This window comes from Phaenicophaeus curvirostris, chromosome 2 (genome assembly GCF_032191515.1).
Source record: "Phaenicophaeus curvirostris isolate KB17595 chromosome 2, BPBGC_Pcur_1.0, whole genome shotgun sequence".
In the NCBI taxonomy this organism is placed as follows: domain Eukaryota; kingdom Metazoa; phylum Chordata; class Aves; order Cuculiformes; family Cuculidae; genus Phaenicophaeus; species Phaenicophaeus curvirostris.
The window spans coordinates 63,347,063-63,362,756 of NC_091393.1; the positions used below are offsets into that span (position 1 = coordinate 63,347,063).

General features: G+C 41.3%; 1 protein-coding gene across 1 annotated transcript in view; it reads right to left on the reverse strand.

The window, feature by feature from the left end:
* Positions 1-11,443, reverse strand: part of THBS2 (thrombospondin 2) — a 33,657-nt gene extending 22,214 nt beyond the window's left edge. The window contains exons 1-8 of the mRNA XM_069852263.1: positions 11,422-11,443; positions 10,127-10,201; positions 8,635-9,191; positions 7,001-7,085; positions 2,853-3,049; positions 1,922-2,062; positions 1,384-1,480; positions 807-977 (exon numbers count right to left, since the gene is read on the reverse strand). Coding sequence (XP_069708364.1) covers positions 807-977; positions 1,384-1,480; positions 1,922-2,062; positions 2,853-3,049; positions 7,001-7,085; positions 8,635-9,191; positions 10,127-10,201; positions 11,422-11,428 — 1,330 coding nt within the window. The 5' untranslated portion in view covers positions 11,429-11,443. The remainder of the gene's footprint in view (positions 1-806; positions 978-1,383; positions 1,481-1,921; positions 2,063-2,852; positions 3,050-7,000; positions 7,086-8,634; positions 9,192-10,126; positions 10,202-11,421) is intronic.
* Between the last annotated feature and the right edge of the window lie 4,251 nt (positions 11,444-15,694).

Here is a 15,694-nt window from a genome sequence, read left to right on the forward strand (position 1 = left end):
TTAAGTATAAAAGCAGCTTGATATTTCACGGAAGTCTTCTATGATTACTCTATTCCTAAAAACTACTAAGCTAATGGAATGGTTGAATAGTCATGAATAAATAGCAGATCAAAATGTGATCCCATGTATCATGACTATGAACTGAGTGTTGTCCCAGATTGATGCCAAATAAGAGACTTCAGTTCATAATGTTAAAGAAAAGATCACCCACCAACTTTCTGTTTAACAGAGCTGAGCATGGAATGCACATACCTATTAAAATGTCAGGAAAAGGATAAATATTTGAAACGGGAAGATGCTAAAGAATCTAATGACAGCTACTTTATAGCAGCTTTTCAGTCCTTAAAAGGGGCCTACAAGAAAGATGGGGAGGGACTCTGTAATAGGGAGTGTAGTGATAGGATGAGGGATAACAGTACTAAGATGAAAGAGAGGAGATTTGTATGAGATATTAGGAAGAAATTTTTTACTGCAAGGGTGGCAAGGCATTGGACTGGGTTGCCCAGAGAAGTCATAGGTACTTCATCCCTGGAGGTGTTCAAGGCCAGGTTGGATGACACTGAGTAATCTGATCTAGTGAAATGTGTCCCTGCCCATGGCAGGAGGGTTGGAACTAGATGATCTTTAAGGTGTCTTCTAATCCAAGCCATTCTATGACTGTAAGTTTCTAGGATTCTATGAAATATGAGTGTTCAAATACATAATGTTCTGATGAGTGAATGTTCATAGGAAATCGCGATTAAGTCTGGTTTTGCTTAGAGAAGTTCAAAGAATCTCTTAAAAAAGGAAGCAATTTTATTACTTACTGCGATGGTCACATTTCTTAAAGCTGCACATCCTTGTCTGAATGTGTGGGCCTGTACAAGCACTCCTGGTGACATCACATGACCTTCCTCGCATCTGAGTCCCAGAGCCACAAGTAACTGAGCACTTTGTCCAGTCTGACCATGGTGACCACCCTTCCTCACTGTCATCAGCTGCAGAGGAAAAGGTACAAAAAACTGGTTAGAATTGAAAGTCATTCTATTATCCAATTCAGAAGATTTTCACTTCTCTCTTTCTGCAGAAAATATGCTTTGTCCTTTAGATCTCTCTTTTTCTAACTTTGCTTTCCCAAGCTGCCACTGAAGTCAGGGAATTATGGCCTAATGTAATGAGAGGTTACGCCAGATAAGACTCCTAGATCTTCAAGAACTTCCCTGCGTGATGTGTATTTGCATGAGGAGGAAGAACACCTTATCTCTAGAATGGATTGTCTTTGTACACATATATGTGTCTTATTTGAGCTTACCTGCCTCAATCTCTTGGTTTGGCCTCTCCAACACACTAGTAGTGATTTTTAATATTTCTGAAGAGTACCATTCTCTTTGGATAAATACTCACAGTGAGAGCAAACTGGACAGCATTCGCCTTCAACAAAAGATGGATCAGCACAGGAGACTGCTGGGCAGGTGATTTGATGGCAGACAATTTTAGAATCCTACAGGCAAAGAAATCAACTCACTTTGTGCTCACACAAAGATGCAAATAAAGATGGGTATCTGGGGAAGTTTCACATGTGGAAACTCTTTGATTTGTTCTAAATGTCACAGACATAGCAACTGCTTTTTATAAATATCAATAAGTCTAGGCCAAGCTCCGATTAAGCGTGATCTGACCTGGAGTAAGGAAAAGTTAGGAAAGTTAGGAAAAAATTCTTCACAGAAAGGGTCATTGGGCACTGGAACAGGCTGCCCAGGGAGGTGCTTGAGTCACCTTCCCTGGAGGTGTTTAAGGCACGGGTGGACGAGGTGGTAAGGGGCATGGTTTAGTGTTTGATAGGAATGGTTGGACTCGATGATCCGGTGGGTCTCTTCCAACCTGGTTATTCTATGAAACTCTCTGTCCATTTTTACAAAGAAGAATGTTTCCAACACCTTACCTGGCAGGTGCACTTTGTGCAGCTATCTACAATCCAGCTTTCATTATCTGCAAAGACACGGCCATCCTGCCAGCAAACTGACTGGTTCTTCAGTGTTTTGTTAGGCCCAATTAATTCCCACATAATTTGGTTCTCTTCAGACTAGAAGACGGGGAAAATGAAAAAAATGTTGGACTTCGTAAGCAAGTCATTTTAAATAAGACAAAACTAGGACACTACTAGATTTTAAATTTTCCGTTTTTTTGAGTGGGTTTTTTACATATTTATGTACACAAAGAGGATGATCTTACGTACTGCAATATTGCATAGCAATTCTTCTGCTCATAGTATCAACATAAGTACTAACAGAAATCTGTTCTTAGCCACTTTGCTTTCCACCAATACAACTGATTTTTAGATGGGAAGATTTCAGTTCTGAGATAAATGGCATAGAAATTAACTTCCTTCAGAAAGGATTAACTAACTCCAAAAAAGAGGGGCAGATTTCAGTAACATGTCACCATCTTACTTCAACTATGAAAATCCCTTACTTTTACTTACATTTTAGGTACTCTGTGTCGCCACTTGCTGATATATTGATGTATTGATAAACAGTTTAAGCACAGTAACAACACTTCAACGGTATACAGACAAGGTTATATTTGTTAGCTTTCAATTTCCAAACGTGCCATCCCTTTAAGAGGATAGATTTCGTCTGTGTATGCATGCATATGTGTGCGTTCTTTTAAACCCAGACTATGAAAACCGAAACATCATCAAGAACGACCTAACTAGTCACTCTGAAAATTCAGGTCATCTCTATGTAGATATACCAACCAGTAAACGCATATATGTACAGGAATCTCTATTAACTGCCTTTGGTATAAAACAAAGAAGGAAAGAGCACTGCGCAGCAGAACACTTTCTGTTCTTCAGACTTCTGGGAACCTACCACTTTTTGAAGGTTATCAGCTAAGTTGTTCACCACAATGCGCAGGCCGGTGAGCTCCGTGAACATCGATCCCAGCTCTTCACAGGAGCGGTCACAGAACTCAGCTTTTTTCTCTGATTTCTCGCCCACATACTCTGTTGTGACAGCAGGGCTCAGGTGAAGGATTTCAGTGCTCTCATTGATAGTGTTCACTTCAGCTGGTAGCAAGAGAGGGAAAAAGAAGAGCTGCAGATACAAAGTACTTCCATAGATTACAGATTCCTGCTAAAATCACAGATTGGCACCCGTGGATAGGGCTTAAAAACATTTGTTTTGGCACAGCTTCATGCTAGATTATACCCATGAATAAAAGAGAAGGGTTAGATGTCAGTTAGTTCCAATTATAGGCTTTCCCTTTTCAAAAGTAAGAACTGAACTGCGTCTCATACAGCCCTCAGTTTAAAACATTGTTGGCACTGCAACACATTAACTTATGAGGAAGGCATAACAAAAGGACACAGTATCAGAAAAGCAAACCCATTTTATCCACTTTGAGCCATGAAAGGTTTCAGATTTTTTCATGACCTATCACATTTTCTTGATGCAGGAGAAAGAGTTTCCTTGCTGAAAGTCATTGTCCTGTTTCTGACCATAAATCCCATGGTTACTTGGATCAAATTTGGATGGATCCATTATGCAATTTATACCAGACACTGGGCTGCTCTATGTTGCACTGCCTAGTTCTAAACTCAGAGGAGCTGTTATAATGATAGATTAATTCTGAAGTAAAAGGGAGGTCAGGCTGAATATCATCGTCAGCTGTAATTAATAAAATCAGAACACAAATAATTAAATAAAACAGTTGGCATTTGGTTAAGCATTTAAATCTCCACTAGGTGAATATCTTAGGGATACCACGGAAGCTTTCTCTAAAGAATCCATAGTACACTTAACTTTGGCATCAGCTATACAGAAAATTATACTGCTCTGTCTCTCAATAAAGATTTGTTTGCCACATTTAGTAATGTTGTAATAACTCAACAGAAAGGAGAAGAAAAGGATATGGCAATTTAAAAAGAAGAAATCAGCACAAGAATGTGTGCTGTAAAACATATGCTTCAAAACAACTCGATACCAATTCAGTGCTGACAAGTCACAGAAGGTGGCAACAATTAAAAAATTTTGAAGGCTTCATTTGATGCTTGACTATACAATGTAAAGTGTTACATTTAAATGTACAAGCACTGAAAATGGGAGCAAAGTATTCTTCTTTCATTTAGAAAGCTAAAAATAAAAGAAAAAAGAACCAATCCATAAGATGACAGGAAATAATTACTTCTCAACCATACTTACAATGATTGGGTTGATGTGCTTTTAAATTAGCTATGAAGTACCTGCAGCTAGCCAAGGTATAAAAAAAAAATTGTTCACAGTGTTCCATAGCTGAAGTAATTGTCCACATAGGATGGGAGAAAACCAATATATTGCATAGCAGATCAGAACTGTCTGTGTCATAACTGTTTACTTCAGCTGCTTTTTGATTCCCTGGAAAGAATGCAATTTTCCTACCACGCTGAAACACTAGGTTTCTCAGATTCCCCCATAGCACTTCTCAGGTCATTAATTTCATATTTTTCAAGCCAACACAGAGTGTGTCTTGACCGGAACATTCTGAGGACTTTAATAAAGCTGCAGTCTCAGCAGGAAACATAAACCAAAACTATGCTAGAAGAACTAAATCCACACTTCCTACTGGTACTTGGCAGCGACTGAAAGAAGATGCCTGGGGATCACTGGGAAATCAGTTCTCCACTGCTGGCTTCCTGCTAATTTCCTAAGGACCACATGATTATCTTTAAAATGAGAAACCAGAAGAGCAGAATGTGCATTCTTTCACATATGCAAATGTGATTTAGCTGAAGAAGGGGTTTCAGTGATGTGCCTGTTTAGGTATGTTTTGTCATCTCTCCACTGTGTATAGATCCTGCCTAAAGCATGTACAGCCACCACACTACAGAGATACTTTCCTACCCTCAAACCAACAAAAGTCCCAAGCTACCATTTCACCATACGTCACATTCTCATAACAGGATTAAAGATATGGTAGGAAAACACAGCCCACTCTCTGAAAAAAAGCAGGTGGCTTTTTGTGTCCTCAGACCTGAGGGCACTTCATTGGTAAAATCTGCCATATGGGGCACTCACATGTATGTATAATTTCTTAGTGCCTGTATTACAGCTTAATGAGTAAGCCATCAAAACAGGAAAACGTGTACCTTGTGGTCAATAACATATCACCTATGGCTTTTGAACTGTGGTAATTAAGCTGGATAGGCAATGCTAGAAAATCAGTCATACACTTAACAAGCCTCTCAAGTAATTTTGGCGGCCTCAAGTCATAGTGTTTTTTTCAGCACTCTTCTATTGTTGCACAAGTCTCCATCTTGTAATATTCCCTCGGTGTTGCAAAGTAAAAGTAAAAATACTGCAAACTGAACTATTTGGTAAATACTTCCCAGGAAGGATAAAACAAACAAAAAAAAACCCAAACACCCAATTCTGTATAATTTATTGGATCTGAAAATTTAGTAGTTGACAGATGTGATAAACAACACAGTAAGAAAATATTATCTGTTGCTAATACCTGCAACAGCTGAAGGGTATAAGAATTCCTCCTAAGGTATGTAAGAGCATGCAGAACTCAATTAACCCTTTAGGCACCCTTTGGCTTCCTTTTCATAGTAGAAGTAGAGTAACATCCCATTTTGACTTGGTAATATTTCAAAACATTCAGTCACACTATTTCCCTTTGTGGCAATCAACTAATAATAATATAAAAGATTTGCAGGCACTGTCTTTTGTTGGGTTTGCCAGCGCAATCCATCTATACCTAGGGATCCCATTATCTTGACTGAGAGTTCTGCATCTGACTGCTGAATGTGCTCTCAAGGTTCTACCTGGACTTCTGGTAATTTTGCTTCCACTGGTAAAACAAGCAGGATAACTGAACTGCAGCTTTCTTGATATTATCCTTCTCTTTTATTCAAATTATAATTAGATCTAAACTTTCTATTTTCCCACAGCAGTTCTGCTCCTCAAGCATTTTCTTCTGAAAACTAGTAATCAGTAGTTCTGAGTAGTTTCTCAGTATTTTCTGAGTACAGAAAACAGCTTCTCTGGGAGAGATAACAATGAACAAATGAGGGCATGTCTTCTTGCCTATGTCAGCTAAGGCCACTCCCATTATAGCCTACAAGATTCGTTTTTAACATACAGTCACATTTCTGTCTGAGGTCCTGCACCACGGCACACCTCTGGAACATATGAAATAACCAACCAATATCAAGATTTAAAAACAGACTAGCAAAGCCATTTAATTTTTTTGTGCATACACATATGCACACACCTCTATATACATACATATATACATATATATACATACACACAAGGAAAAATGTTGAGTGCAGTCTGTGTAATTGATTTGCTCTATGTCATATATTTTAGCGAAATGACAGAAATAATAGCATTTCAGATGCCAGCAGTTTCAAATAAAACTCTGAAGTCCTGACCTCCTTTTGCACCCACCACGTTCTTTTGATGGACTCAGTTGTTTCTGATTTTTGACTGAGCTCTTGCCAGTTACAGACACTGAAAAGTAAAATAGCCAGCATCCCATAAGCTCATGTTTAAAACTATAGTGGATTATTGACCAATTTTCATAACTTTTTCACGATGAATCCAATATACTCCCTCACACAGAGGGCTCCCCTCCTGGTGGGGTTAGCATGAACTGGACTAACAAGAACATGTCAGCCTGTCGCATACATGCCTTCCATACCTCTTCAGTTTTTTTCTTATTTTCCTTAGGTTGTTTTTTATTGATAACGCTTTGAGATTCAAACACAAAGCCTCTTTCTGTCAACAAACCTATTACTGAGGAATTCAGAGTTTATAAGACTTGCAATCTTGTTCACAGGCCTAGTAGGCTAGAGAGTAGAAATGGTATCTCAAGATAGCTAAAAAATATGTTCTTATTAGCACCAAAAATCAGCTAACTTTCTTCTTCATTTCAATGGGATCTGTTGCATAATTTTGGTATAATATGTCACAAATGACGTTTCTCATTTTCAGAGTCAACTGAAGAGTATTAATGAGATAAAAAGCCTTACTTGACTGGCTTCTCTGGCATCCTTTTTTACGCAGAACATCCTCTATTGAAGTATCAAAGATTAATTGAACATTTTGCAAAAGACCCTGTAATAATAATAATAAAAATAGTTAAAAAAACAGTTAGATCGAATTGGGAGCAATTAATAACTTATTTTTCTCAATTCTACACTGCTGACTGGATTCAGCCATAAGTAAATACTTAAAAAAAAAACAAATCCCAAAAACCCCACAGTCTACAAGGCACTAAACCTGACAAATGCTGAAAAAAAATATGTGGTTATAGTTCTGTCATATACAATTTCAATACTATAAGCAACAAAACTACATAAGTTTTGAAATACTGCTAAGTCATAATAAAAGCGATAGATCAGCTTTGAGCTCAAATCTCCACTTTCATAGTGCACATTTGAGCTCTGTAGTTCTACAAGACTTTTGTCATGAAGTCAAAGCCATCTTTTGAAGTTCCTGTCCTGTGGCACTTCCATCCTTAGCCAGCCACTCCAGTGAACCACACTTTGCTGCCTCCTTAGTTGTGCTGACACTACCCTCAGAGAACACTATAAAACCAGACTGGTTTCACTTGAAAAAAACCGAAAGAATTAAAACAGTACTTTAAAAAAAGATTTTTTTCAGTGACCCATTTAAGAGTACAGCTCCAGAACTACTTCTATGAGCACAACTGATGGAAAAACTTAGTCATGGTGGCAGGAATGGAGAGGCTGTAGGAAAGAACAACTGGCCTCCCTGCCAAAACTGGACACCCCTTGGAACCCACTCCAGCATGTCATGTTCTACCTGACAACTAGATGGCACAACAGGATGAGAAAAAAAGGGCTTTTCAAATTTTTTGAAGCCATGAGTTCAAGTTTGATTTCAGCTGTAAGTGAAAAGAAGACATCCTCAAAGGACTTGGGCCATATCACATCACCATTTGAAGCAGTAGGTAATTTACATTTCACAGGAAAACCAAAGAGTTTGTAATTGCTACATTTTAAAGCAAAAGAAAACTAATGTTTTCCATAATAAAATAAAAACAAAACAAAACAAAAACTCATTTACTGCTTAAAACATTTTTTCAATTTTTTCTTTTTTTATTTTAGATTGGAATGAAAGGTTATTCAGAATGACAAACCATGATATTCAGTTAGGGAGTGGACTAACACCACATGCATGTTTCAGCTCCATTACAAATTATCTTTTTTCCTTCCTCTTTCAAATAAAATTTAAAAATATTGACAGGCTTTTATGACTTGAATAAGCATATCTCACTGAAAGAACAGTTACCCAAGACATTTCCAAAGAATTCTACAAATCACCACAAAAACTCAACCTTATTCAGAAGTCTTACATCTGGAAAAGAAAGTGCATGGTTGCACAGGAAAGCCCCTAAACCAGTTTTTTTCAATTTTCATGGACATAGACTTTGTTTTACCAGTCCTTTGCTTTCAAGAGTCTCAAATTCACATAACGGACCCAGTAACGAATAAAGACACACTCTGGAGAACTTCTGCTTGGGACCCCATCAAATCCAAGAGGCATTGGGAGAACAAAATTGCATCTACTGCATCTTCCCAAACTACTTGCCATTACATACTTACCAAACCAGAGATCCGAGCTTCTCCAGGTTACCTACCCTGAAATGATTCTCCCGAATGGACCCTTTTGCCACATACATTCTGCTGTTCTCTGCTTTCAGCTGCTCATAGAAAGGCTCCTCCAGGATGAAGCTGTCAATAAGGTCACAGCCAACATAGAGGTTGTAGTTCTCCCCTGTTATTTGCACGGTGAGATTCTTCCACTGTGAGTCAGCAAGGTCCACGTCTTCCAGAGAAATCACGTTCTGGAAGCCATCCACCCAATAGATAAGGTCCAGGGTGTTGGCCCGTCCATTGGAAATGATCTCAAACTGCCTCTCACTGATGCCAGGACCCTCTAAAGCAAGGATAGTGCCTCTAGATTGCCTGTCCTGTCTCAGGGTGGCTGAAAGGATAAAGCCCTCATTCTGCCGTATGAGTTTGACAATCTTTTTTAATATCTCTGGTTTACATGGAGGTATATGATCAAACCGAATGAAACGATACGCTGGCATAGTGGGGTCTGGACCTCGAAAAATTTTTGCTCCAATTGTCTTTCGATTTATGTTACTGATTTGAAGTAAATCAAAGGTGGTCTCCTCTTCCTTGTCGCCATCTGAAAAAGTTAACAGTATGAAAATTTATCTACAAAAAGTCTTATAAGAAACAACTCTATGCACTATACATGGTAACTGCAGTTATGATAGATGCAAGGATCAGCAGGGTAAACCCAGTACTTTCCTACTTCCCCCAAGAGAACTGATCATATTAGCGTGCTAGTGAATCATATTTTCCACCTATCATTGTCATGTACATGACAAATGTCTCCTTCCATGTGTGTAGGTATAAAAATGTTTGATTATATAACCAAATGTATGGCTATATATTTTATAGCACTATACAATACACACTTGTGTATATACATACATGCTGTATGTCATCAATATGCCTATGCATAGACGTATGTAACAAATGTATTCATCAAATATTTTTAATACATATGAATGGAAAAAGAAGTTGAGCCAATTTTTATGTTTTGACTATCAACTAATAAAAATCAAATTACGAGAAGCCATGTGGCCATATGACAACAGGAGGCAAAAGATTTGCTTTTTAAAGATTCAGGCCAAGAAGTCAGATGGAAATGAGGGTCTGGTACTGCGCCAATTCGCATTCTGCTTATATTTGGTCTGTAAAGGTCTATTTCTCAATCTCTATCACTTTAAAATGTTCACCCCACTCAGTGATTCCATTTATGTTGCTTTCACCGTGTATTTACCCTGCAGAGGAAGGTATAACAGCAATTTTTTCTCAGATTATATACTTTTTGATCAACAATTTCTAAAGAAAGACATTCTGGATATTTATTGGGGAATTTTCATTTAGCATCAGTAAGATATATCTACCAAAAATACCCCCACCAACTACTACATCAGGCATTTCTGAAAAAATCATTACTTTGCCCACTGTAACTCAGCTAAGCTGATATTTCACACTGACATTTAGCTTTGTGAGCTACTCTGTATATGGTTAAGTGGTGTCAAAACTTACCCTGAGCATTTGAGGAAACCCACAGGGTTATCAAGACAGCAAGCCACAACAGCCCACTCCTCTGCAGCATAACTCCTATGAATAACCCAAAAATTAGTAAGTATTAGGGAAATGATATTTATCAGCTACAAGTATTGTAATTTACTTCATGAAATGCCATAAACACAACCTTCATTGTAAGCAGCCATACATATAAAATCAGAATTTCTATCTTGTCTGACCTTATAATACTTATTCTGGAGTTTTTCTTAATGCCAGAAGTAAAATATGACATCAAATGAAGGGAAGGGGACTTCTGGGCAATAAAGATAATTTTTATGCAAATGTGCTTAATAATAAAAAAGAAAAGGCATACAAAATAATGCATGCTATTATTTTCCCCACGATACTTCAGTTGCTAGCATAGGGACCACATGACACCACATGAGATACAGCATAGTAGCATCTGCATCTTTACTTTGGAGCAAAAAGTTCAGCTGAAATTCCTTGTAGGAAACTGGGAACTCACTCCTGGTTCTCAGTACTAGGGGTATTTTTCTTTACCTTTTTCAGTGCCATCATATAAATCCTCTCTCTTTCTTGTGTATTTGTGCTGTTAACTCATTCTTCCAATCCCCTGTACCAAACCACAGACCGATAAAGTGACTTCAAATGTGATGCCGCTTCTGCCCTGAAGCACTGTTCAGTTATAAGCCACATAATTGCATCTCCAGATGTGTCCGCACTCCGAATGAATGGAGCGCACAGCCTTCACTGGAATGCACAGCCAGCCTATTCTCTGGATACCGCCACATCACTCCAACTCTGCTAACTCCACACATTCCGCAAGGACTCAGGGATGTTACCTTTTACTGTCTACATTTTCCCTTTTTTTTTTTTTCCCGCAAGGAACTCTTATTATCCACCACCCCGAGGCATCACTGCTGCAGCCAATTACCGCCAGACGCCACAAAGCCTCTTTTCACCTCTCAAACCCAGCGTCCCCGGCGGGACCCTGCTCGGACGGCTCCGGCAGCGCATCCCCCGGCACCGCATCCCCGGGGAGCGCGTATCCCGGGAGCGCATCTCCTGGCACCGCATCCCCGGGGAGCGCATCCCCCGGGAGCGCGGGGCAGATCTCCTCCGGCCACCACTCCCCGGGGCAGCGCCCTTCATCCGTCCCCACGAGTACCCGCGGGGGCCGGCAGCGCGGGGCTCCCAGCGGGCTGCCCGCAGCGAGCTCCGGCCGGAGCAGCCCCCGTCCCGCAGTGCGGGCGTCGCGGCGGGGCTCGGCGCTTTCCCTCTCCGCGCCTCACCTGGCATGGGGGGAGCCGACGGCGCGCTGGGGCTGGGGCTGGGGCCGCTGCTGCTGCCGCCGCGGTGCCGATGGGGAGCGGAGCGCGCTGCCCGCCCGCCGTCGCACGTCCCTGCGCGGCCCCCGCGCCCCGCGCCGCCGCCTTTATGGGCTGCGGGCCGGGCCGCGCTGTCAATCAGCAGCGCCGGGGCGCGCCCCCGGCTCGCCCCTCCGCGGCGGTGACATAACCCCCCGCCGCCCCCCTCTCTACCGGGCGGGCCGCGCTCTCGCCTACCTGCGAGCCCGGCCCGGCCCGCCCCTGCACCGCCCCGCCGCCGCCGCACCGCCCGCCCCGGCACCGGAGGGAGGCGGGCCGGGACGCCGAAGCCTCCCCGCGGGGATCGAGGCACGGCCGGGGGACGTGGCGCGGGGGCATGCGGTGCCGCGGGATGCGGTGCCCGAGAGGGAATGCTGTGCCGGGGGATGCTGTGCTGGGGATGCTGTGCCGGGGGATGCTGTGCCGGGGGATGCTGTGCTGGGGGATGCTGTGCCGGGGGATGCTGTGCCAGGGGGATGGGTTGCCGGCAGTGCTGTGCCCGGGAGGAGATGCTGTGCCAACCGAGCGCTCGGTGCTCCTGCCGCCACTGAGATAAAACAGCCTTGCTGAAGACCGAGTCCTTTCACTCTTACCTGTTTTATTTTGATGTGGACATGACCCAGTCGCCTCCCGCCCCACGCCACCCCCCCCTCAACCCCCCTGGTTGTAAAGTGCTTGTTGGAGCAGCTTCTCAAGCGTGCCCCAGCAACCCGGGCCCTCCTTCCTCCATGGGACGCCAGCATCATTCCCCTTATCTTCATGAAAGCACAGCGGAATTGCCTAGGCAGGGTCCTAATGGAGGAAGCCTCGCCCCAGGCTAATGAAAGGGACACACAAGAAATTTGGGTCTTAGGCTGCTTCCATTCTCACTGAGAGGACTGGAAAGTATCTCCACAAGCAGTAATTCTCTTCCCAGCCCTTGGATTAGCTGGTCACCATGCTGAGGCGTAGCCAGTGCAGCTACAGGCACCATGCTCCTCGTGGAACAGGAGGATAGATCCCTGTAGTGGGTCCATGCAACGCGCCCTGACGTGCAGAAACATTTCTGAAGCCAAATGAAAAGACCGGGATCCTCATTGCTGCTGCCCAGACCAGGACGGCAGAACATCTGTGGAAGGATCCTTCAGCTGATGCAAAGAGGAGTGGATTTTGTTGAGTTGCCTGCAGAATCCAGGAAATGGAGCCCTGTAAAATGTATACGTGGATAAATAATCCAAAATGTTAATAAAAATAAAAAATGATAATTAAAAAAAAATCTAAAGAAAAATCAGAGAAAGTCATGAACTTTGCTCACCACAATTTGAAATTCCAGTAGAAAAAGGTGTTGGCATTACAGAACTCGGAAGACTTCAAAAGGCTCAATCTGTCACTAGAGCAGAAAACGCCAACGCAAGCATCACTGCCTTTCCTTTTGCCATAGAAGCTCTTTCCAACTTGGCTGGCTATGGCCTTGCAGGGTATTTGGAGCCAAGGAGTCTTCCCTTTTGTCACAGGGTCCAGGAGACTGAGCCAAGTTAGAAAGGAGAGGGTTTTTTGGTCTTCCTAAGACATTTGGTTTTCAGTTTTGCAAAACCTCAAGAATTTGAAAAAAACAGCTAATGAAGTTCACAAAACCTCAAATTCTCCTGAGCTTACTCATTCCCCCACTATATTAAGACTTAGTCTTTATACCTATATATGTATATATGGTGCATTTTCCACAAGGCTTTGAAAAGCACTGGCACAAATCTCATCAGGAAGCTGCTCTGGGATTACATTTGGAGAACTGAAGGTAGCAAAGTGTTTAAGAGACCAAGAAGGTGTCTTTGAGATGGTGCAGTTTACTGTTGGTACATTCATATACAAACACTTCTTACAGTGGAAATTTTTAAGTCAGTAAAACGACAGCGCAAAGGAACAAGACAAATTTTATCATGATTGCTTTTAACCAGCTACCTCATAACAAAACTCTTATTTCCATCTCTGTGGGTGTTGCAGGAATGAAGGATTGATAGCATATTGTTTCAAGCTGAGTGATTTTTGTATAGAATGATGACCTTTGAGAAAACACATTTGTTTCTGTTCTTTGCACAAATGTGAAAATGCTCACTGATCACTTTCCCTTGGCCACCTTGAAAGAGGTAAACATCTTTTTTCCAAGATTCGTGACAGAAAGGCTCACAGGAACAAATATGCACTCTGCTTTCCCCAGCTAGACAATATACACATGCAAACATTGGAATAATGCTCACATTTTTCGATCTAACAGGTCTTTTAGTACAAAGTGAAAGTGAGCAATGGTAATTAGAGAGATAATACAGTCAGTTTTACTAGCATCTAGAAGCACTAGTGAGGTAACAGTAGTTCTCATAGCAATGGTTTTCTGTAGTATTTTACCTTTCATTGCTTTTTGCTTCAAACTGGCACATCAGGTATGTGCACAGGTCCTTGACTTGTTTCTTTATGCACCTCTCTTTACCTTTTAAAATCTACTGTTTGGGTTTCTGCTTTTCTGCCCTCCTGCACCAGCCCGAGGGGACTTCAGTTTGCATCATGTGAGCATCATGCAAGGTAACATGCATTACTGAAAATCCCTGGGGAATGGCAGGATTCTGGTATGACAGGATTCTGATATGGCACTGTCTCAGAACGAACTGTGATCTGATGGATCTCCACCAAATGATCCTCAGTTTTGCCACCATTTTATCACTGCCATTCTGACTTATCTTAGCATAGGGCAAGATTTGAACTCTCCTACACTGAAAGAAATCCCACTAAAGAAGTAGAATATGCTATACATTCTAGAATTACTCTTTTTTCTTACTTCTTTTCTGATAAAATTGAAGCTACTGTGTCATGACACCAGAAGACAAATTCCATGAGTTTTTCTGGGTGAAAACCTGACTTTTTTTTTTTTGAACCCACAAAAACGCCTCCAGTTATTGAAATGGGTTTAATTGCACAAATAAAGTGAGCTGTCCTTCAGGTCTCATAGTGCAGCCCTGGATGTTCACCTGATGCTGATGAACGCTCTTTCTGAAATGCTGTCCCACAGGCATGAATAATTTTTCCATTTTTAGTTCCTATGGTTCGATTTTCATAATTCACTACATCGGGATTCCAAACTGAAACAAATGACTTCAGATTAGCATGTGACCCGGCCATTCAGTTTCCTGAATGAGCTTGAGGTAATAGGGAGAGGAACTTGGGTGGTTCCTCAGGCAACGAGTTGTAAGCACTCCAGCTAAATACAGATTTTGAATACTGGGACAGATTGCACAAGGGACAATGAATTAATCTATGATGAGGAAGCAAATTAATTTTGACAAAGCCTTATGTATGCTTTAAGTACTGATGCATAAGTAGTAGAACAAATGGGCATAGTAATCAGGTACTTAGTTTTCCGTTCTTTGATTCAGAGGGAGAATGTATTATTTCCAACCTTCGTTAAATAATTTCCATGTATAAAATGTATCCAGATACAAATGTAAACACATTCTGTCAGAACAAATAGCTATGGGCTGTGCCAGTACCAGCTAGTATACTTTTACAATAATCCTGTCAAAGGGAAATCTTGCTATTACCCCTTTACAAGCATCACCTTCACTCAGCAAAGTGCTTATATGTCAAGGCTTGTTCAGTGATGTCAGCAGAACTATGAGTTTAAAGCTAAGCACAAGTTTATGTGTGTTGCTAAATTGGTTCCTACGTGATTTAACTGGGGTCACATACTAACTTATGGAAAGAGCTGTAAGTGGAGCCCTAGACTTCTAACTAAGAGTCAGAACCTTTAATCTGGAAACTGTTTTTTCTTTGTCCTTACAGCATGTATGACAAAACAAATATCCATCTACAAACAGTTAAATGTATCCTTAACCATTTTACAGAATTTTTGTATTCTTTCCCCAGACGTGAACTGCTGAATAGTTTAGGGCTGCCAAATACTTTCAGCCTCTGAAAAGGAACATTCCCCTACCAAGTGCAATGCAAATGAACACTGAAAATGCTAAGTAAAACCCACGTTTTTGCTCTAGGTTCCAAAGAAGTCTTTTTACTAGATTCAGAGCAGAGTTATTATCCAAAGACCTGCTTTTATTACAACTTCGTTGCATGGTTTCACATTCTGTCACAAAAGTATTGATTTTTTCACTTGCAACAGGAAAAGAATACATCACTACAGCACTGACTTTAAAACAGCTAAGACTATGCTTATTAGCCA